This window comes from Herpailurus yagouaroundi, unplaced genomic scaffold, assembly GCF_014898765.1.
Source record: "Herpailurus yagouaroundi ecotype Mexico unplaced genomic scaffold, PumYag 184, whole genome shotgun sequence".
NCBI classification, from domain to species: Eukaryota; Metazoa; Chordata; class Mammalia; order Carnivora; family Felidae; genus Herpailurus; species Herpailurus yagouaroundi.
This window is the reverse complement of record NW_024412415.1, coordinates 30,871,500-30,896,144: the sequence shown is the minus strand read 5'-3', so window position 1 is coordinate 30,896,144 and position 24,645 is coordinate 30,871,500. Positions and strand designations below refer to the sequence as shown.

Below are 24,645 nucleotides of genomic sequence, written 5' to 3'. Positions count from 1 at the left end.
GTTGTGAGATTTCCTCCTCATTCCAGCTTCTACCTCCCAAGCCATTGTCTAGCCCAGCAGATGGCCCTCCAGAGCCTTGGATAAGAGAAAGCACAGGGACCTGAGATATTACAAAGTACTGTTATTTAGGCACCCACTTAAATGTAAACCAAAACCAGTAACTGATGATCCTAACAGCTCCTCCAGAGTTGGTCTCCTATCAAAGATAGCCTGCAGAAACAGTCTTGCTTCTTGGGGCTTTCCAGATGTCCCATGTCAGGCATGACCTTCTCCTATCATATTCTTAGGGCCGTGTGATGAAATGCTTTGGCATAGACTAAAACCATGGTCAACTTAAAGATAAGACAAGGATCTGAGAAAACAGTATGCTGAGAATGGAAGTTGTCAAGGGAAATGGGTCTACAAGCAATACTTACTCATTTTATTGGGATGGGAGTAAGAGGCAAGTCCCACTGACTCAAAGACAGAAAAGGAATCCTATTGGCTGGCTACTGATTTTCACCACTACTCTGTACTGGTAAGAGTAGTTAGCAGCAAATATGACGCCTATGCTGGGACCTATCAATTCTATGCTTAATATTTGGACTATTAAACTAACAGCCAAATAATGCCATTCATGTTATGTGTATTTTGCCATAAAAACCTGTATCCTTGGACTTAATTATTGGTTTCTATTGGATAGCTAGTACTGTGGACTGCTCTACCTTCTTATAGATTCCTTCAAGAGATAATACTAAAAAATTAAACACAAAATGTTTTTACAAGTTCTCTCTCTCAGACATGAATATATTTTAAAAGGTATATATGAAAAGCCAGCAGAACTTTAACAGTAAAAGCCAATATAAGCAGTTCTCAATTTACAAGTGACATAGCAGCCCATCATGTGCTCCCCACCCCCATGCCCCTTAGCACATATGGTACTCTGACACTTATGATAGAAAACCACAGTCATTTTGCAAATGTTCTGAAAGTTTTCATCTCACTGAATGAGGTTAACATGGAAATAATGATAACATTTTAATCAACTTATTGTTAAGACCAAAAACATTTGGCAAAGTGATTTTTTACTTATCTATTAAATTTACGTTCAAATGTATAATACTTTGACTCTACCACCTGAAGAGTTCATTCATAAAAAAACTGAACTGGAGCTGGGATAAACCCCAGGAATAATCTAACCTATTCCTCTCACTAATGGGAAGAAGGTGAGGCTCAGAGATTAAAACTTAAAGAGCTGCGACTAGAATCCTAGTTTTTGTCCCTCAGTCCACTGCTCTAGTACACCTGCCACTTTTAGCATACTTTCTAATATATGCCCAATATCACATATATAAGTGTCCTTTCAGATGTTCCTTCTCTATCCTCCAATTCAATTTTCAGTGAAATTAACCCTTCAATTAAAATTATTTCTCAGCCTATGATCTCCTTTATAGAAGCTGTGATGATACTAGCATTTTTTATTTCATTGTTACCCTCAGCCTCCTATAGCTTGAGGAAACACAACCATTCTTTAAAACATTAGCATGACAACTTCAGTTTATTTGGCATATCATTTAGGTGAGTGGAAAAGGTGGCCTGTCAAATCCCAGAAAGGGTGTGGCATCAGCACGGACCCAACAGGATAACAAAAATCAGCCCTCCTAATTTTAGCACTAGCCTATTATGCTAACCCATTAAAGCATGTGGTGGAAGACGGTCCTTTCAGGGTCTTTGTTCATTTTTTTTTCCCCACACAAGTAATGCACGCCATGCACAGTTCTTATACAAAATTCAGATTTTGTTTTGAATTTTTTTCAGGCTTAAAATGTTTGTGAGACTTCAAACAACCAATCTCTATTTTCCTCCTGTGTTTAAGCGTGCGCACGCACACACACGCGCGCGCGCGCGCGCACACACACACACACACACACACACACACACACACACACCACTCCATTAATTAAAACCTAACAGGCTAGATTAAGTTCTTAATTATCAACCCAGCCTTTGACTTATTCTGCTTCTGGTACTGGCCAAAACTGTCTAAAAAGTTTTGTTTTCCTCTTTAAGGTAGATGGAAGAAATCAGGACAACAATCAAACCACTGAGAGTATCTGTATTTTGAAAATACAAGTATCACTGAGGACAAAATTTAAGATGTTCATTTTCCCAATGATGAAATAAATATGACTAGCTCTGATGGGCAATCTAAACTCAAGAGGTCTAACTTTTCTGCATAACCTTTCAGAACTTAAAAGACCCCTGGCACAAATCACCAGCTAGCACCCCTTCTTAGAATTAGAATTTAGCATACACAATGCAATGGCTAAAGATACCCTTACAGAGTTACAACCACAATTAAAGAAAAATCATAGATAGCACAGATAACACTTAAGAACAATGACATACAAGTTTAAATCAGGAGGGCTAACTGACTTTCCAGGAGAATAGGTTAAAAAAAAAAAAATTCCAAGTTAAAATAACTGAAAAGCAGGGTCAAGCAGCAAAACTCTTCTAAACTGCCTTGAGCCCTAAACTCTCATAGTAATTTAAAACTTAATGTTTCTTACTTGAGACAGTTTGTCTCCTGAGATACTATTCAGAATGAAGACACTGTTAAGATGCAAAGACATTTTCTACTACTACTTAAAGGGTCGTTGGAATTCTCCCAAGATCCAACCATGCCCAAGGCAACATTAAGTCTATACTTGATAAAATTCAGTTATTGATTTTCAATTCACTACCTACGGTTTCCTTCTCTTAAATAATTTTGTGAAAGATTTACTACCAATTTTGAGTAAATGCCTCTTCCTGGGTCTGGTGACACTGTTATAAATGAAAATACAAAGACTACCTCCCTAATGTTTTTGGTGATACCTTTTCCAAGAAAAGCATAATTGCATTCTATGTCTAAAATCAAAGCTGAATTCATACAATGATGCCTCCAATTCAGTGTTTACTCTGTAATGCAAGGACCTATGCTCTTACTCATCAGAATCAAATATTCCATGGCTGCATCCAAAGCACTCAAAGGAAAAATGTAATCTGACAACATAAAGAATAGTCCCCCTATAACTGTTTATTAGAATGTGAATATATTCCAAATCAATAACTAAAAAATAAAATAAAGATAAAAATAAATCAAGTTACAGAGCATGCATAAAATACAAAGTAGCGATTTACAAATAGATAATAGTATCTTCATAACCAACCAATACACTAAAATAAATGGCTACAGAAGAAAACCAAAAAGACTGACCACAGCAATGCCTTCCGTGTGCCCCACACATCATAAGCACTGCAAAAGACTGATTAACTATGAAACATAGTAATCTATGCAAGCCCACACACATATATATTTTTGTATTTGGGGGATATTCCACCATCCTGAATAGTATCACTTCAGTTGACACAACTTTCAGAACACTGCAGAGTAAGTGCTTAATATTATCCACAAGAAAGGAAAACTCAGTATTAGTGTGCACATTTCTAAATGGGAAACTAGTTGCTCCATTGATTTCAATAATGTAGTGGGAAAAAGTATTTCAGGTTGGTATAATGCCTAAATACATTCTATTTAAACTCAAGGTACTACGTACTAAAAGAATACATGCCTTTAACTGGTACCACTTGAGCAGAAATTAACCTCTCACTGTATTCCTAGACATACTGAAACCAGAAATTTAACTGGACTGTATTCCATAATATATTGCAAACTCAACATCAACATTGTTAAAATAATTATCCATGCCTGCTGATAGATATTGTGATAAAACTACGTTGCGTTTCATTTACTGGAGGGTTTTAAGACAAAATTAACACTTCACAATTTGATACTAACAGCATTAAACCAGTTATTGCCTGAGCAATAAAAGGCCACATAACCTACTGCTGGGAAAACAGGTAGGCCCAGTGATTTGGGCTGCCTGATCACTGCAACAGAGGCATCTCAGATGGAACTCCACCAGTCTCTCGAGTTCCCAGCCTGCCAGGCAGCGTTGTTGAACATATGGCTCCATAACCACACTGCTACTGAAACCATAGAACAGTCTTTCATGTTTATTAAGATAATTCTTGTCCAGAAAAAAGTGTCCCCCCTCTCTAATCAACTTTGATGCTTACAAAAATTAAAAAACAAAATTTACTAAACTACTTAACCCTATTAAGGCATTTTAGAAATTGACTTCCAGAATAATGGAAAATTTTCAAGCTCTCAAAATCTTGCTGTGTTTATAGGGCAATTCTTAGATTTGTGGAAATATACACTGCATTGAGAGAAGAGTGTATGAATTATAAGCTGCTCATTATTCGCTGCTCTGTGGCAAAATGATAGCTTATTTCTTCTAAGGTCTTCTTAGTTTGATTTGATCAAGACCAATAGGTCTGAGCTTCAAGCGATCAAGTTCTATTATGTCCTACAGTGACAGGCTTCCATGATGAAAAGTAAACAATAACTGAGGAATCGAAACATTCAGTTTATTAAACTAAGGCTAGTGAAGCCATAGCATGAAAAAAAAGCTGCAGTCATTTGGGACAAGTGGATGATTTTATAAAGCTAAAATCAAAAGACTTAAGACATGAAAAAATTCATAAGTATGAGGAAGTAATAAAACACAAAGTGACCACAAGAATTACAAATATATTTAAATCTCAGACCTGGGAAATGGACTATACACAGCCTTCTAGGGGAGAAGAGAAACGCCTTATATGTTCTGACAGCACTGCACCTTTGGCTTGTTTTCAGTGGTTGGTGGAACATGAATAGGAACCACGTTGTTGCTTGGAGACATGTCATTTTCACGTCTGTCTGACATTTGCTTCTGGGAAACAATGCGGTAGATCTCTGAAAAAAGAAGAAAATCCAGCAATACTCACTGTGAATAGACTCATTAATAGTTGATATAAAAGTAAGTACACAGAGGTAGAAAATAGATTTGCAGAAAAAGACTGCAAACAAACTTGGCCAAAGAATGTATAAATTTAAGTTTTATTTTCAAATAGCCACTGATTAGAGTCAATCCATTATTTTAACAATTTCTCGAAGAGTAAGAAGAGAAAAACTGGTTTTCCCGTTCACCAGTCAATTAAATAAATCTTGTTTTAAAGAGATTACATAGTTTATGGGCTTAGATGTAAATTAAGCCATGAGAGAAAAAAAATAAATAATAAATATTAAACTATGAGAGTATTTTCAGTCTACCCTTATCAAGAAACCCTACATAGCATTACACTGTACCACAGAAAAATAAAAATAAATCTGCACTATGAGACACATTAGTATTTTTCTTGGCTGTGTAGGGAAGAACACAACTTCACCAACATGCCAAAATCCCAAGGACTCTTGGAAAGGAGAGAAAGATGACGTTTATCACGGTCTCCTGAACTAAAGTTAAATTGTAATGAAGTAATTATTAACAAGCAACTTAAGATCTTATATGACACTTACCCAAACTTAAAAAAAAAAAAAAGAAAGAAAGAAAGAAAGAAAGAAAGAAAGAAAGAAAAGAAAATCTGTGTCTACCTCTTCCACTAAACATTAAACTCTGTATAGACACTGTGTCTACCTTATTCATTTCTGTATCTCCAGCATATGGCATATAGTAGGGGCTTAACAATTTAATAAGCAACTTTTTGGTCCAATAAATGTTATGAAATTCCTCTACACCAAGTATCTTTAACTCATTTTATTCGGTCATATATTGCACTGCCTAAAAGTATTTCACTCTGACTAAATTATAAATTCCTTACAAACAGAGAATGTATCTTACTTATCTTTATTCTCTCAAGACAAAAACAAAAACCTCAAAAGGTAAGAGAATTCTAAAAATGGGACAAACTGACATGATCTATCTCCTATTATGATGTACTACGAAAGACACAGTGCATTCCTATGAAGGATACCTGTGTATTACTGCCAAAAATGTTTAAAATGAATTTATCCTGAGAAAACAATTAGATAAATCCAGACTAAGGGACATCCCACAAGTAAACTGGCCAAGAGTCTTCAAAAACTTTGTTGTTATAAAATACTTTAAAAGATGGGGATAAATGTTCTGCATCTGCAGTGTCCAATACAGTAGTCACATATTTAAATAAAATTTGGGGCACATGGGTGGTTCAGTCAGTTAAGCATCCGACTTTGGTTCAGATCATGATCTCATGGTTCATGAATTCGAGCCCCGAGTCTGGCTCTGTGCTGACAGCTAGGAACCTGTAAGCCTGCTTCAGATTCTGTGTCTCCCTCTCTCTCTACCCCACCCCCACTCATTCTCTCTCTCTCTTTAATATTTTTAAAAAATTTTTTAATTGAATTAAATTTAAAAACCAATTTCTCAGTCCACTAGTCATATTTCAAGTGCTCAATAACAACCTGTGCCCAGTAGTTACTGTATTTAATAATGCCCCAGATAGAAAACAATTCCATCAATGTGCGACCTTTGACCAAAATGACATTTAAAATGTAAAAACCAAATCTATAAAGGACATTATTAGTATACTTGAAGAAACAGGAATATGAACTGCACATAAGCTAACACCATATCTCCCAAGCACAAGGCATTCTACATAGTCACAATACCATGTATTATACTTGGCATTCTACATAATCAAAATACCATATACTCAAGGAATTATTCTACATAATCACAGTATCATATATTATATTCAAGAAATTTGTTACTTGAATATATCGTACTGATTATATAGAATGTCTTATACTTAGAAGATAAAATGCTCCAGTATTTATTTACTTGTAAAGTGCCACAATGTCTACAATTTATTTTCCGAAGATTGAGCAAAGAGGAAAAAGAGTATATACACACATGTAGAAATAAGCCAAATGTGGCAAAGTGATTGAAGATGAAAGGTTTAAGGTTTTCACTGTATTATTTCTATAATACTTGAATATTTTTAAATTATAAAGTTATAGGGTAAAAAAGAGAAAAGTAGAATTATATTTTCAAAATGCTCCAAGACATGTCAACCAAATAGGAACATCATTTGATTGGATTCTAATTTGAACTGTAAAAAAAAAAAAAAAAATTGAAACAGAATATTGTAATATTGTTTGGATAAAGATGATAATAAGACATACCGCCAATTTTTTACTAGTTTTGCTATTTTGAGCTTAAGTCCTAATCTTTTAGATATACACATCATGAAATGTTTACAAATGAAATGATATAATATCTGGGATTGGTTTCAAAATAATAAGGGAGGGAAGAGGTGGAAGAAAGACTGGTCATGAACGGATGGCTGTTGGTGGCTACATGGGAAGTCATGATACTGTCCTGATTTTGGTATATTGGAAACTTTCCATAACAAAAAGTTAAAGAGGAAGAAATGTGTTAAATGAGTAAGTTCCTCCAAATTAAGAACTAATTTCCCTAAAGTTGAAAAACAGCAAGCTGTAGTCAACTGAGTATGTAAACTAGCAAAAATGCTGACAGTTATAATGTACCTTTTCTTACTTTTTTGTGGGGAGGGGAAGGCACTAAAATTTGTGTTTCACAAAGTTGACAGTGGTTCAAAGCTGAAGAAGGATCAAGGGAAAAACACTGCAATAAAGAAAGCCTACTGACTAGAATTAAAAAACAAAAACAGGATATGTAGTCTAATTCATTTAGATTCTTTTCATTGCAAAGAGACGGAACTGGAGTGTGTCAAGGGCAAAGGGAAAGACACTCATCCAATCAGGCTAGTGCCTAAGGAATAAAAACAATCATCAACTTACTATAAAACTACACTACTCATTCATTCTTTCTTTGTTTTCTCTTATCCCAAACCGGATGGCTCTTCTTTCTCAAGTGCAAATTATTAAATGGGACCCTCTACAAATTTTAACTTCTTTACATGTCGTTTGGAAGATTAAGTTAGAGGAACCAAAACAAAAAAATCTTTTGCAGGCTCTTACATGAAAAGCAAACACTGTAAGAGAGGACAAGGCAGAGTTCTCAGAGAACATTAAGTTAAATATTAAAGAGGTCTCATTCCAAAGCAAGCAATTTGAGCAGTACTGTATAACTGGTCTGCAAGTACTACTGTACAGTTTTGTAAAAATGGATTAGGGCTACATTTGTTCCAGTCACCAAAAAGACATCCACTAATGAAAATGCCAAAGCAATCAATAGGAAAGTGTGGATCAAAAAAGTAAAAGAAACGGGCACTAAGATGCTACTCAAGTAATGTATTTAACATCTCCTGTGGCTGGGTGTGTCACTTAAAAGAAACCTTGATAAGAAAATAGGAAGCAGATACCTTCCACCTGGTATCTGATTAGAGGTTAAGTGGAAACAGAAACAGGACTAATAACCTGCTAAACCAGATGCAAATATTTTCCTCTTTCAAGGGCATGTTCTCCTTTAGAACCAAATGTATGTGATACACCAATTCCTGTGCAGTCCCTTTTCAAGATGTCCCAAGGATAGGCAAAGTTAAAAAGAAAAGGAACTATTCTGTGTCGTTCTTGTATTAGGATCTCTCATAGATCTAAATAGAAGATAAAATATTAATGTAACATAGTTTTAAATATAACCAGGTAAAGTTAAATTAAAAAGACACATGCTTGAGGCGCCTGGGTGGTTCAGTCGGTTGGGTGTCCGACTTTGGCTCAGGTCATGATCTCATGGTCCATGAGTTCGAGCCCCACATGGGGCTCTGTGCTGACAGCTCAGAGCCTGGAGCCTGCTTGGATTCTGTGTTTCCCTCTCTGCCCCTCCCTTGCTCACACTCTCTCTCTCAAAAATAAATAAATATAACTAAAAAAAAAAGGACACATGTTTATTTCTATCCTAATGAAAGTATGGAGCTAGTTGCCAAGTAAACTCTACCGAAGTTAAATGCAATTGTTCCAAATTAGGGAACAAAAAGAGTTAAAAGTTCTCTGGGCCATCCAAAAATTGTGAAAATAACAGAAGCCTGAGTTGTTTCACTCACTATAGCCTTGGTCAGAATTCGATAGGTCGTCTTCAAACCCACTGCTAACCATTAATTTTCTTGAACGTCAGAAAAGTGATTTGATACAATGATGTATTTAAAAGGTTGCCACATGCCAAGAACAAAGATACTACACCTTAAATGATTCTCACTACTTTAACCATCTTTAATTAAAAAGATGACTTGGACTAACTAATTACTTGGAGAAACCTTGCAGTTATCACTTTAACCAAGTGATCAGAGTTAACATTACCAGTAATAAATACAACAAACCAATATCATGACCTTCTGATGGATGCACTAAGAGCACTTTTGTGGTGTTCCTGCTGAAAGTGCATAATCTGAGTTCAATTATGAGTGAACATGAGACAAACCCAAAATGAGGGACACTACAAAATAAATGGCCTGTACCCTTCAAAAAAATGTCAATAAACAAAAGAAAGACTAAGGATCTTTTCCTGATTAGAGGAGATGAAAGAGCTAGGACAGCTGAATGCAATGCATGATGTGATCCCAGAATTTCTTGTGCTAATTAAGGACATAATTGGAACAATTGGAAAAATCTGCATAAGGTCTGCAGTTAAACACTGATGTGGATTACTACCTACCTCTCTGATTTTTTACAAGTGCACTATGGTTATGAGAGAGAACATTCTTGTCTTTAAGAAATACACACTGATACAAGAAAAAAAATGCATACAGCAAGAGAAAGAATAAAGCAGATATGATAAAATACCAACATTTGGGAAACATGGGTGAAGGGTATCCGCAAATTCTTTGCACTACTACTGCAACTCTTCAGTCTGAAATTATCAAATTCAAAGTTGAATGAAAAAATAAGAGTATGGAAAATATAAATTAAAAACATCCCTTAATAAACTTGAGGATGAAGGAAGAAAACTGCACTGCAATGCAAAGGCTAGGCAATCCATCAGGTTCACTCAAGTACTAGCTAACTACCTCTAAAAAATTCTATCAGTAAAATTGTCATGGAGTTACTGTCAAATCTGTGGATGTCAAAAATGCCATGAATTTATTCTAAACAAGCAACACAATTAACTCTGGAGTATTAATGTAGGTAAGTTTTCCAACATCTAATTAATTTTTCACCTTAAAAATGAAAAAAACTATTTTTTTCTTCCAGCAACATCAAAATACAATGTAAATGTTCCCTTAATGCTGTTAACATTCAAGGCAGAATTAAACCTAAGGAGATTACTGTGGTCTTTCCTGTTGGTTTTTTTTCCCCCTCCCTGTCTTCTCTTATTAATACTCCTACTGGTATAAAGCGAAGAAAAGTTTAGAACAAACATCCTAACACATGCAAAACAAGAGATGTCTGCTGCCATATGCAGTGACCTCCGATCCCACAGATTAATACTTAAGATTTATGGAGGAAGCTGAGAAAATAGTGAATATAAAGAGAAAAAATGGTAGTAAGTCAAAGTCTTGTTTGCTTTCAAGCAACATTAATCAAGCAATAACAAATGTTAAATCTAGAGTGAACTTTAAGAAAAATAGCCAAATGTCCTTCATCTTTAAGGACAAAACAGTTCAATTTTAAGTATATACCATACTTACTGATTACTTAGCTCATGTTTGAGTGGATCATTAAATTAAACGTTGCAAAATGACACATAAAATAGTGAACTGAAGATGGTCTCATTTTCACTTAGTATCAGAATAGGCTAGAAACTGAGATCAGAATGGGCTAGAATGCAGAGATGTGATGGGACATAAAAACTATTTCAACAAGGACTAAAAAAAGTGAGGTTTTCAGAGGCCTTAAGAGACTCACAGACCCTCAAAATGATTTAACTCACTCATTATTTAAGACACTGTGAATCTGAGGACCAGGGAGGTCCAGTGACTAGTTCAGTGACTAGTTACACAGGGAGTGGGAACAAAGTGATAAAAAGTAAAAACCTGTAACTCCTGGGTCTAAATTTAGTACTCTACATATTGATTTAATAGAATCCACACAAGCGGTTGTAAGGGAAAGTGGGATTTGCAAACACACTGCATATTTAGTCAATTCTTCCTTGCTTCTAACAGTCTGTAATGAAACTTGACACAAAGAAGATTCTAAAGGAAAGCTACTGTGGTCCAAAGACTATTTATCCAAACTTGGCACCAGTTCTGTTAGTTACTATTTTTCTGATAACAGAGAAGAATTCTAATAAGATAGGTATGTAAATTATCAATATCTAGTTTATTTTTAATTAAGTTCATTTTCATGCTTTAACTGCTATTAGCTACTAATTCATCAAATGTCCACTCTGTACCAGGGATAGCTAAGTATTTTAACATGTATGAAGTCATGTACTCATTTTTGGAGTCTACAGATGTCTCAAGTGACAGTGTCTTCTCTGTGGGTTATAGAGACAAAAACCTTTAAGTCACAACATAACAGCCAAGTCAAATCATATCACAAGGTATTTATTTATAAATATAAGCCCTCTCTCAAATAAACAAAAACAAAATTCCCCAAAATTTAAGGCCTAGAAATGATTAAGTAACCTGCCTAAGCTTACAGAGCCATTGGTAAGTGAAGGAGCCAGGACTAAAACCCAAGTAAGGCTTCCAAGTCCATGCTCTTAAGTTCTTGGGTTTATTCCCTACATATTTCCAATATAAAATAAGACATTTACAAGTTAAAATCTGTGAATCCCGGAGAGCCTGGGTGGCTCAGTCAAGCATCTGACTTCAGCTCAGGTCATGATCTCAAGGTTCATGAGATCAAGCCCCACGTCGGGCTCTGTGCTGACAGCTCAGAGCCTGGAGCCTGCTTCAGATTCTGTGTCTCCCTCTCTCTCTGCCCCTCCCCTGCTCGCAGGCACCTGCATGCCTGCTTTCTCTCTCTCAACAAAAAATTTGAAAAAATAATAATGTTAATATATAATTTTAAAGTACTTTAAAACAACCAAAATACTTATTACAGGATTAAGATTAAACTTGCTGATAAATTTGGTCATTCTAATAAAGTCAGAGTAAATGTAAGTCAACACAAATACAATGCCTTCTTGAAATCCCCATGGTTGACCTGTCTGCACATCTACATTCTAGAACAGCATGAACTTTGTTCTTTTCCCACTACGTATTTAAACTTTTCCATATGCAGTCACTTGCTGATTTTCTCCACAAGATGACACCTTGCTTCTTCTATAACAGGAGAATGTTACTGTTTTTTCATTTAAATTTTTAAGAATGTATTTTTCCCAGGGCACCTAGGTGGATCAGTCGGTTAAGCATCTGACTTTGGCTCAGGTCACAATCTCGTGGTTTGTGGGTTCGGGCCCTGCATCAGGCTCTGTGCTGACAGCTCAGAGCCTAGAGCCTGCTTCAATTCTGAGTCTCCTTCTCTCTCTGCTCCTCCCCTGCTCACGCTCAGTGTCTCTCTCTCTCCCAAAAATAAATAAATATGTAAAAAATGTTAAAAAAAAAAAAGTATAGTTTTCCCTAGCTGCTTCTATAACATATCAGAACCAAGCAAGATTTTCTTTACTGAATTTCAAAGGGCATTTATAGCTTTCCATAGCCAGGATTTCAGGTTATTTATTTATTGATTTATTTGACAGAGAGAGAGAGCGAGCATGCACACGCCCATGTGCACAGGAACATGTGCATATGAGTGGGGGAGGGGCAGAGAAGGAGGCAGAGAGAGAGAATCCCAAGCAGACGCCTCACTGTCAGTGCTGAGTCTGACTCAGGGCTCAAACTCATGAAGCAGAATCATGACCTGAGCCGAAATCAAAGAGTCCAACCTTTAACTGACTGAACCACCCAGGTGCCCCTCCATAGCCATGATTTCAATATTCATCTTATGAAAATTTAAGGATTACTTTAACCGTTACTTTGTGCTTGTGACCACAAAGTACAGAATATCTGGAATGAAGTAATAACAGAAGTGAACAAATTATTTCCAAAGTACTTTTCCCAATATAAACCAAATGAATTAGGATTAAAGCTCAGCACGCAAGGGTTAACTAATTTTGTACTCTAAACAGTTCTTGCTATAGCAGCTCTTAAATGAGTCATTCTTAGATAGTGTGATATATAGTTTTCTAATTTGTTTACATTCATAAAACTTCCAATTCCCACTAGTGTACTGTAAAAATTCAAGTCTTACCTGTCAGAATTGTCTGAAAAGCAGCTTCTACATTTGTAGAGTCTAGAGCAGAAGTCTCAATGAATGACAAACCATTCTTTTCTGGGGGGCGGGGGGGGGCAAGGAGTGGGGAGAGAGAAAAACTTCAGTCTTGTCAAATTTTACACAAGAGATGTAATACATTCAAACTCAAAAAGGAAATAATAAAATTTTGTAAAACCCAAGACCTCCCCAACCCCTTAAGTCGTAAGGACACCATTCTACTTTACTTTAGCAGATTAAAATAACAGTGAGAAATTTTCACTGGCTCCTTAATTAAAATAAACACTTGTTACATCTATCTACTACCAATGAATGGCAATGAGTGACACTACTCAAAAGGTAGTAAACTTATCAAATACTCCATTATTTCCATCCCTTACTGTCCTTCTCCCCATCAACCACATAATTATGATATAAACATGGATAGGTATGTATTTATTCACTTAAAATTCTGGAACTATATTATTTGAAATAAAGCTTCTTGCCTGTAAAACTGAAAAACTATTACAAAAACCTTTATTCACAGCCTAATCACTGGGAAACAGTCACAACCTTCACTAGCCAAGAGTGAATAATGTTGCCTTCCGATAGGCTGTCCCTACTGGAACAGAAGAAACAGGCAGATCCTCCACTAAAGCCAGAAAAGTTATAACTCCTACTAAACAGCCACATTCTCTATCGGTCCTTGACACTCCCTGGGCCACTACTTTTCACACCCATATAGAGCAGCTTTGGTAAAACACAGACATAATAGAAAAAAAACAAGAAGCATAAAATAAACTGACAGGTATCATCTATTCCTTCCAGGGTCAGGAAAAAAAATCGGATTTATAGTCAACTTTTGGCAGCAAAACTCAAAATACAATGTTTTAATGACTCAAGGTTAAGCAAAAGAGCCATACAGTCATCATTAACTTTCAGAACAACAATCCTTGCTGAGCACTGATGTTTGCTTTCCTGAAACTATTGTAAGCGATTACCCACACTGGAAAAGTTTCAAAACTGCAAGACGTACAGTAAGAAATACAGAATCACTATAATATCATGAAATTCATATCACTAACCTGCAAAAGCTCTTGCTTCATCTGTAGGTACTGCCCTGAGATGACGCAAATCACTCTTATTGCCCACAAGCATGATAACAATGTTACTATCAGCATGATCTCTCAGTTCTTTCAGCCATCGTTCTACATTTTCATATGTGAGATGTTTAGCAATGTCATAAACCAATAAGGCACCTACAGCTCCACGATAGTATCTGAAAACAAAAACATGTATTTAACTATTAGAAAAAAACTGCAAGACGGAAGGGAACACCGTGAAGAACTAAATTTGTGGATTATATATTTTTAAAAGGACATTTATAAATAAATTTCAAAATCCTTATACTAGAATTCTTAAAAGAAGAAAAAAAACAAAAACAAAAACAAAAAAAACCAGTTATCTTTTCCAATACCAAAAGTCAGCTAATTCAGTCTATTTCTCAGAACTTAAAAACTATGAGACTTACGCTGATGTTATAGCTCGGTATCGCTCTTGCCCTGCTGTGTCCCATATCTGTGCCTTGATTGTTTTCCCATCAACCTGGATGCTTCTTGTTGCAAACTCTACTCCAATGGTGCTCTTGCTTTCGAGATTAAACTCATTTCGAGTAAATCGAGACAAGAGGTTACTCTTTCCAACACCAGAATCTCCAATAAGGACAACTGATTAAAAAGACAAAGAACTCAGTGTCAGATAAATGAGGCAGACATATTCAAAATAACACCATGCTTTAAAGCAAAAAAGAGCATCAGATATTTTAAAACGAATGGGGGCGGGGGAGAGGGCAAAAGCCCATATTCCTGACCTGTTACCAATCAATAAAACCAATTTATTCTTTTTAACCTATTTCTACCTACATAATAACTTGCACACATCATCTGCTTAGCACAGATACAGTATCCTGCCTTACACATGCAATTTTTAATCATAAGTCTGCTAGGCATTGATTAATTACCATCAATGTGATACCAACCTTACTATTATAGGAGGTAGTAGCTTGAAAGATAAATCCTACACCAAATAAACAATTTGTGATATTAAAGTGTATCATACAGGAAAGCAACAAAGGATGTTAGTAGAAAGGAGGGAAAGAATGAAAGTGTTCTAATTTCATCAAAGACTAGGTGTGATCTCAGGACTCACACCCAGGCAAAATGAAACACATTTACCATATGAGGCATGAGGTTTATATACTCTGCCACCCAGATTACAGAAACTACAAAGAATTTTTCATAGTTGCATTTATCACATGGGCCAGAAGCTAGAGACCCCTACAAACACAGACATTCCAATTAAGTTTAACAGGGGCCCTAGGAAGCTAAGAATTCTGGACTTCCTCTGAGTAAAAGCCAAAGCAATGGGGGCACACACTTACTCTTATGACTTAAGAATTTTTTAAAAACAAGTTTGGTTTAGATGAATTTATTTCCTATGATCACTATAGGAGACAGTTTATTTACTAACTAAATATATGGAGATTTTTTTTTTCACCCAAGGCAATGTTATACTTAAGAATTTCATACAAAGGGGGCACCTGGGTGGCTCAGTCAGTTAAGTGTCTGACTCTTGATTCGGCTTAGGCCATGATCTTATGGTTCGTGAGTTCGAGCGCAGAGCCTGCTTCAGATTCTGTCTCCCCCCCTCTCTCTCTGCCCCTCCCCTCCTCCTGCTCTCTCACTCTCTCAAAATAAATAAACTTACAAAAAAAATCTTTTTCATAAATAATAAAACAGGCAGTTAACCTGTTTTAAAGCATTTAAGAACAAAACACATTCACAGGTTTACAGAACATGAACTGAAAATTTTTACAAAGGAAAAAAACGTTATCAGCATTTCAAAAAAAATACTTATTTCTACTGTTGACTAGTAATGCTTCTTCTTACTAGGTAACTGATTTACTCACCAGGACTAGAAAATCAAACATGAGAATAACACCAAGGAATAAGACCATATCTTCCTAAAGAGACTGAGATTGGGGGGCAGAGGAGTAGAGAGAAGGAGGTAAAAACTGTGAGAACACTGCACTCTGGTCAGAGGGCAAAGAGAGTCTATTACGCATTCCTTCCTTGCCACAAGAAGGGATGTAAGCTGGCCTCTGGACAGTCTTGGATGGGGTACATTATCAAATGCATATCTTTCTGACTTCCTCTATTAGCTGATTCAGCAAGAAATCATGCAGGTGGCAATAACTCCATGCAGTACAACCGGTAATTTCTAGCTATATAGTCAATTAGAGATGTCAAAGGTATTGTGACAAACACAGATATTATAGCAAACGCTCTAATTTCTAACACCAGGAAAGATGTTAAGGTCATGAACATAACATATAAAAACAACGCACTTCCAGTTTTATAGGATGGCTGGTTATGTTAGTTTCCAAGGTGCACCTTTCTGGAGATGAGGTCAAATCCAGTTTCAGCGATGTACTCTACCCTATTAATTGGATACACTCAGTGTTGCCTCTTAGGGCAAGAGACCTAATGTTCTGCTGAGGAATCTCTTTCAATCATTTCTGGCCCCACACTAGCACAGAGGTGTAAAAGCCTCACTTGAGGTGGGAATAAGGAAGAAGGGAAAAAAACCAAAAAGTTAAAACATTTCTACTTTTACAGACACTCAGATGTCAATCAGTAATTCAGGAGCCAGCTTAAAGCCAAAGAGCAAGACATCTAGCATGACAAAACTAGACAAAAGCATGACAAAGCCTTTGGAAAATTAAATACATAACTCGCTCAAAGAACACCTTCTCCCTCCCACAAAACCTCTAGAACTTTCAAATTTTGGTTTCTTCCCTTTTGACCGCCATGTTAACTAATGATTATACTCATTATCTCCCCACCTCAGCATAAAGACAGTGAAGGCATTTTCCCCTTCAATGTAACCAATTCATTTTAACATTATAAAAAATTGCACTCTTATCTAAAAATAATTCAAGACTCATGAAGAATGCTTTATACAGTATAAAATAATTACCTCCGCTAGACATGGACAGAGTTGCCAGATTTAAAAGACTAACAACTTGTTAAAGGATTATATCTTGAATGACACCAAAAGATATTGGTTCTGTAATAACAGCACTGCCAAGAAGTGCTGAGAGATGACAAAATAAGGAAAGCTGGTTCTATTCAGTTACCAAATGAAAAATCAAACCAAGAAGGGTTACATATAAGGTCACTAAAAAAATAAACAGACCAGAATGGAATACATTACCTGAACAACCTAAGAGAATTTACAGGCTATGACTGAAAAAATAAACCAAAAATAAGTAAATTAATTAATTCATGGACTCAGTTTCTAATCAAAATAGCTTCTCTCATTAGGATGACAATATTTAATTGCTTTTTAACGTTTATTTATTTTTTTGAGACAGAGAGAGACAGAGCATGAACAGGGGAGGAGCAGAGAGAGAGGGAGACACAGAATCTGAAACAGGCTCCAGGCTCTGAGCTGTCAGCACAGAGCCCGACGCGGGGCTCGAACTCACGGACCGTGAGATCATGACCTGAGCCGAAGTCGGACGCCCAACCGACCAAGCCACCCAGGCGCCCCTTTAATTGCTTTTTAAAAATGTGAACTATATGATCACATCCTATAGTTCAAAGAAAGGAATCTGCAGTGACTTTCCTGTTTTCCTTAACTAGTACCTTAGGTAAAAGTATGTATGTGTGTATAATAATATAAACATAAATAACAGCATCTGTATATTAGAGACCTATAACATTTCTAAAATAACCTAGTGATATTTATTACCACTTGGTCAACCTCACCTGCTGAATTTTAAGTATCATTATAATACCTAATATTAAATTTGGTTCATAATATATCAAATATTAGGCTAAATGCCATAAAAGCAGAATATACATATTAATTATCCATTATTTAATAAAAAGTTCCACCTCTTCAACCACATTTAGTTTTACACACTCTTGCAAACTAATGTACTAGACTAAGATTTAATTGGAAAAATCAATCACAGAGCATCAGATCTAAATGTTATCATCTAAAATGGTTAACTGATAATTTTCATTCTGATTTTTATAAATAAACTTGGGAGACTTTTCTACTCTTTCAGCTATATTCATGGTCCTACTTCACTGAAAGAGTCTTGAAAATAAAATGCATTCAATAAGTCAATAAGGCTTTAGTCTAGACAAGTTTTTCCAGATTCAGCAGATTGTGAGTTGCTCAACCAAAAGTTGTGAAAGAAAAACTACCAAGATGCAAGACAGCAAAGTTCCTATGATCTTTTCCACTGACAATCAGCTGATGGTTAATTACTACTGACCTTCAACTAGATTGAAAAGAAAATGATGTATCTAAATATTTGCAAAAAATGTGACTTTGAATTGGTGTCTTCAACACCAATAGGAACCATGATTGATGCTCACTTATGTGTCCCACAGGCCATAACCACATTGTATATAAATACCTGTACAATTAAATAAAGCTTTTAAAGTAAAATGTCGTTTTAAACAGTAAAATAACCCCCCCCGACACCCAAAGTCTCATTGTTGAACTTAACTAATGTTCAAGAACGAATACGTAATGTAGAGTAACTGCCCTGCTCTCCCCAATTTTCATTCCCATTTGGACCACTACATCGCTTACTAATCAAAATATACCTTCATTTTCAATTGGTCAGAGTTACGAACTTCTATTTCCCTCAAATATTAAGTGTGCTATGTATGCGATCTTCCAAATGGAGAGCTGTAGCTCATCTTGGTGAATAATCTCTGTAGAATGATACCATTTTAAAGTGATATTGCTGCTTTGCTTTAAAATATAATTGTGTAAATTAAAAAATTGGCTAAATAATCAGCACTAAAGTTTTTTTTTAAATGACTCATATCCTGTAAGAGCTTTAAAAAAAAGTGGAAATTCTTCTCAGCAAAATTTTTAAACACCCTATCTTAAACAGCAAAATGTACAAAAACGTACAACAAAATGAAAACATAACCCATAGAAACATAAAATACTTAAAAAAAAAAAAAAAAAGGAACTTTTAAAGAGAGAAACAAACAGGGGAGAGGGACAGAGGGAGAGAATCTTAAGCAGGCTCCGCACTGAGCGTGGAACCTTGAAGCGGGACCCAGTCCCACAACCCTGGGATCATGGCCTGCGCCAAAATCAAGAGTTGGACACTCAACCAACTGGGCCATCCAGGCACCTCAAATTCCTACTTTTCAGTTTCTTTAGTAATACTTAAATGCTGTTATAAAGAGTTAAGGTTCAAAAAGCTGACAAGAACCACAGTAATTTTCTTCACATTATTATCCCTTACTGAGTCCTCATAACCAGTCTCATTGAATTCTGGAAAGAGTCCTGAGAGGTAGGTATTATTTCCTTTTTATAGAGGAAGGAACTGATGTTCAAAGGCCACAAAGCAAATTTAGGACCTGAATCAGAATTTGAATCCAGGCCTGTAAGCCCTATACTCTCAATCACTGTTAACAAGAATGGTCTAATCTCAAAATTAAGCTAAAATCTCTTAAACCAATCCAGGATACTTAATATTCTTAGTGGAAAAAAAAAAAAAAAAAGGCTTCTATAAACAACACTCAAGCTCCAAACCAAACAGGAGAAATACTGTGTTGTTAGTCTATCTTGTTCTAAATTCATCACTTTAAAGGTACCTAGCTGCCTACCACCTTGTACCTTAAGAAATAAACCTGATAATGACTAAACACTAGTCTCTAAGGTCTCACCTACCTAAGTAATTTCACTTGACCTCAGATGCCTTCAGCTAACAGTATGCTAACATTTCCTTTTTGTATTTGTCAAATGCATTAAGTACTCTCTCCTCCGTTAATGACTTTCCCACCATGGGGTAGTGAGGGTGAACACTGAATGTAGTCACCCTATATAACAGAATATTCTGGCCCAGGAGTTAGCAGTGATAAGATTTGCAAAGTATTGGTAAAGCAAAGAAAGGTTTCCGGCTCCCTTTAGTCAATCATTCTTAGCACCCAATGGCAAGGTCAGAAACAATCACCATGCTTAACACTCTTTTTAAACTCCACCCTCCACTGTAAAGCTTTAATAGCAATGGCTTCTTCCTCCCAGGTAATGATCTTTGTTCAGCATACTACTTGATGGCTGCCCTAATTCAGAGGCAGAGAAAGAGCATCTGAGTGGGAACGCATTCAATGAACAAAAATAAAGCATTTACAGTTGTGTTTCTCATTGAAAACCGTACCCTTTAGTTTTGTTGATTAAAAAAACCCAACAAACTACTAGGATTCTTTCTGGACTAACCAATAAGCAATTCTTTCCATCCACTCCCACCCTCCAATATGTTTTGTCCAAGGGCACTACATGTTTCTCTATCTTGTATTACATACTTAATTTCACCAAAGAGCACACAACTTCCCCCTAGTCCCCACCTTTTGGGAAAGGTATGTGGCCAACTAAGACTCTTCCCTTCCTGTTCTAAAAACACCAAAAGGTTGGATCCTCCCAGTGTTGCAGCAGGAAGCAACCAGTCCATAGTGATAAAGCAAGCTAGTATTTGTGCAGCGCACAACCTTTCCTGCTCAGGAACTGGGCCTTCAGGTCTGGCAAGGATAACAGCCACCACCCATCCGCAACCCCTTCTCGCTAGCAGACTCCATAGAGTTATCCCGGGCTGGCTGCCGCTGGGTAGGGAGGGTAGGAGGAAAAAAGCCTAGATGGGAAGTCACAACAGTCTGCCGGGTCACTGCGACAAGTGCGCGCGTGGGTGATGGACAATCCCTCTAGCCCTACCCCCCACCCTCGGGGTCGCACAGGAGACGTCGGAGAGCTCTTGATTATTTGGGGAGGAAAGGCAGAGAAAGAGCTACCGATCCCGGGGGCAGTGCGAGAAGGTTACTGACCACGAGACCTGTGGGGCGGGTGGGGGTGGGGGCCCCTGGCCCGTTCAGATTTTAACGATGGCCTGGCCCAGGGATGGTAGAAAACTGCTCAGAGAGGCTTCGGTCCGAGGGGAGGGGCTGAGAGGAGACGCAGAGGAGAGGCTCGCTCGAGGGGAAAAGGGGGGCAGATTAGAAAAAGACCTGTAGTGGGAGTCTGCGCCGAAAGAAAGGTGAGCGAGGGGAAGGGCCGGTCAGACGGGCTCGGGAAAGGAGCGAGCCGAGAAGGGTGTATACTGAGCGGGAGGGACGCCAAACCCGAAAAGATAGATGGTGGGAGGGGCGGCCCCCTTCAAGGGGCCACCGAACCGGGGAAGGAAGACGACTGGGGAGAAAGCTGCCTGCCACGAGAAGGACACAGGGTGAGGGGCGCTGAGGATAGTGAAGGCCTAAGGGGAGGTCGCTAAGAGCCCGGCGTGTGCCGAGGGCTCCCCGTCTGAGGGGAGAAGGACTGAGCTGGGAGACCGCAGAACAAATCGCACGGAGAGGAAGGGCTGAGGAAGGCCGATTTCAGGGCAGGGGCAGCCCGCACGCGGGTCCCCCGGGAGTGTCTCGGGCCCCCAAACGGGGGACTCGGTGAAGAGAGTGGGAGAGCCCAGGGCCTCACCTTTGAAGAGATAGTCGTACTCGTCGTCGCGGGTGCCCATTGCGCGGCCGAGGAGCGAAGGGGCGGGAGCAGCAGTGGTATCGGTGGGACCAGGGGGCGTCGCTGCAGGGGTAACCCGAACGCCGAGCTTCAGCCGCCGGACAGGGTAAAGAACCCCTCCCTGCCGCTACGCCACTTCCGGCAGGCCCCAGCCCCTAAGGGGAAGTACTTCCGGGAGGTGGCGCTCCGCCCCTGTGCCCAGGAAGGGCGGTTCGCGGGAGCTTTGCGTCCGTCTTCAAATTCTGCCCCCTCCAAGACGCTTAGAGGGGAAACTGAGCTCTGGACTCCCAGCTCCTAGCGGCAGCTTGTCACCCTTTTAATGGCCTCTTTCTCATTCCTCGCGCCGCCATGCGGGGAAGCGGGGTGTTGGGAAGAGCTTTAGCCCCGCTTGTTCGTGGTAGGTTTGTAGATGGGGGCGGGGTTGTGTAAGAATTAGAGAGCCCAAGGCGGCCCTTCTTCTGTGGCGGTTCCATGGTGTAATGGTTAGCACTCTGGACTCTGAATCCAGCGATCCGAGTTCAAATCTCGGTGGAACCTGCGATGTTCTCCCTTTTCTTGACCACGTTTTTACTTCTTTTACCTATTCACCAACTGATTGTTTTATAATTGCAGTATATATGGCCTTGAACTATTGAACTAAGTAGGGAAAGAATTTCTCTAAACATAATCTTTGCCTACGAGAGCTCACAAATTTCCCCCCTTCGTTTCTGTAGTCACTGTCACCTGCGTGCCTCCTAAGGAGACTGTTCACTTCGCCTTCTTTTTAACTTGGGCTTTTCTGCCTCAAAGCTTACTTCCAAAGCTTCAATGCAACTCGATTCCTTTTGCTAGAATTTCAACCTCCAACTTCATTCAAGGACAGGCGCTTTTCCCTCCTTTTCTCTGGAAATCTCAAACTATCTCCAGATGTCATTTAGAGAACTTCGCCCACCCTCCTCATCAAGATTCATCAAGAACTTCTTGAGCCGTATTTGTCATCCTCTAAGCTAAACCCGTTTACATAATTATTTCATTAAACAAGCAGAGACGAGAGTGGCAATTTTCATTTTAGCAGAAATGTGGATACTAAGACTTAAGTGACTTCCCAAAGATCGTGCAGCAGGGCCTCCCTGTATTTGGTTAAGAGCTTTGTTATTACCAAACGTTTTTCCCGTTTGCTGCCATACCCCCTACCACCTATATGCAAACCTTCAATTTAGACTTTGGGGCAAGGATACCTGTGGTGAGCAGAATAATGGCTCCCTGAAGATGTCCACTTCCCAATTCCTGGGACCTGTGAATAGGTTAAATTACATGGCAAAGGGAAATTAAGGTTACAGATGGAATTAAAATTGCAAATCAACTGACTTCAAAATAGGAAGAGAGCCTACATTCTCCAGGTGAGCCCAATTTGTAACAGGGATCCTTACAAGTGGAAAAGTGATGTGGTGTGAGAAGAGCTCAATCAGCCCTTGTGGCTTTGAGGATGGAAGAAGGGGACCAGGAGCCCAGACATTTACAGGCTTCTAGAAGATGGGAAAGGGAAGGAAATGGATTCTTCCCCATGGCCCCCAGATGGAATACAGCCTTGCAAACATCTTAATTTTAGCCCAGTGAGACCACCATGCAGAATTCTGACTCCCAGAACTATAATAAATTTGTGTTGTTTGAAGTCCTCAAGTTTGTGGTAATTTGTTACAACAGCAATAAGAAACTTATCCAGTGTCATTTTTAGTGCTTTTTGTGATAGTATAAGCAATAGATGGTTTATCTAAGGTCTAGATACTGCCTTGTGCAAAGGTAAGTATTATCCACATTGGGGGAAATGCACAATATTCACAAGCAGCTAAATATTACATGTAGCACAGATTATAAGACACAGTCCTAGCTCTACTCAGATGAGTAAACAAAAGGGGCCCAAGAAAAGGGGGATATCAATAACTAGGCAGTTGTGAAGATGTCATTAATGAGAGTTGTGGTGATAAGTGCCACAGTTCAGAGACTGAAATAATTAGGAAGGATTCCCTGGAGGAACTAGCATTGACCCCCTGAAGAAAAAAAGCAAGGAAGGAAACTCATTTTGAACAGTGGAGGAAATCAGACGCTAAAAAACATGTTGAGCAAGGCCATTAATGCCAGAAGAATAATTATGAACTTTTCCGCTTAAGCTATTGTTTCTCAAAGTGTAGTCCTGAGAAGGTCAATAGTGTTACTTAGAAGAAGGATGGCATGGCCAAATAAATTGAGAAGAATTACACAGTCTCCTCCACTTTAGAAGTTCCCTTAGCACAGTGGCATTTTAAAGTCTAGGTATTTCACTCTGAAGAAGGCTTTTTTTCACTGTGTTAAACACAGAATTTCCCAGATTCACCAAGACCACAGACCTCTTTTTCCATGGAACACCTGTTAGCATCCCTCTGAACTCTCGGGGAATTCATAAAAGATTTGTGAACAGAGGGATTATTGAAGTCAACCAGGTCTTAGGAAAAGTAAGGTGTCTGTGGACTGCAGGATTGGGGTAAAGAAAGAGGTGTGAGGGGGCGCCTGGGTGTCTCAGTCAGTTAAGCATCCGACTTCGCGCAGGTCATGATCTCGCGGGTCGTGATTTCGAGCCCTGAGCCCCGCATCGGGCTCTGTGCTGACAGCTTGGAGCCTGGAGCCTGTTTTGGGTTCTATGTCTCCCTCTCTCTCTAACCCTCCCCTGCTTGCTTCCTCTCTCTCTAATAAATAATAAACATTAAAAATTAAAAAAAAAAGAGGTGTATCAGAAGGTTATTGCAATTAACCAGACACAAACCAATAGAAATGGAGTACATCTATTAGAATAGAGAAGAAAGAAAAACCAAAGGCTGTTACAGAAAAAACAGTGAATGGATCCCTTGGACAAAGAAGAGAGGGTTTTATGTTCGTGTTTTTTTTGTTTTGTTTTGTTTTTTGCAGGAGGGGTAGTAATTGCTTGATGTGTCTGTTTTAATCGCTCAAGAAATCTAGGAATTTAATGTAAATGACTTAAACAATACGGA

At 38.2% G+C, this 24,645-nt stretch overlaps 1 protein-coding gene and 1 non-coding gene across 2 annotated transcripts; one reads left to right on the top strand and one right to left on the bottom strand.

Annotated features, from left to right (window-relative positions):
• Positions 1 to 3,038: 3,038 nt before the first annotated feature.
• On the bottom strand, positions 3,039 to 21,782 carry RAB11A (RAB11A, member RAS oncogene family). The gene is made up of 5 exons (XM_040493035.1): positions 21,605 to 21,782; positions 14,574 to 14,769; positions 14,128 to 14,321; positions 13,043 to 13,123; positions 3,039 to 4,822 (listed from the first exon to the last, which is right to left on the bottom strand). The coding sequence occupies exons 1-5, from the start codon at positions 21,642 to 21,644 to the stop codon at positions 4,683 to 4,685; spliced, it is 651 nt and encodes a 216-aa protein (XP_040348969.1). The 5' UTR covers positions 21,645 to 21,782; the 3' UTR covers positions 3,039 to 4,682.
• A 326-nt stretch (positions 21,783 to 22,108) lies between these two features.
• Positions 22,109 to 22,180, top strand: TRNAQ-CUG (transfer RNA glutamine (anticodon CUG)). The gene has a single exon. It is a non-coding gene; the product is annotated as a tRNA-Gln (tRNA).
• The last annotated feature ends 2,465 nt before the right edge of the window (positions 22,181 to 24,645 follow it).

What these genes read in the sequence shown, in the direction of transcription:
- RAB11A (XM_040493035.1), bottom strand. Translation starts at nt 21,644, where the DNA reads ATGGGCACCCGCGACGACGAGTACGACTATCTCTTCAAAG. An exon ending in TACCGAGCTATAACATCAGC is followed by an intron (nt 14,322 to 14,573) that starts GTAAGTCTCATA and finishes TTTTGTTTTCAG; the next exon opens with ATACTATCGTGGAGCTGTAG. An exon ending in TTTTCAGACAATTCTGACAG is followed by an intron (nt 4,823 to 13,042) that starts GTAAGACTTGAA and finishes TTCTTTTTTCAG; the next exon opens with AGATCTACCGCATTGTTTCC.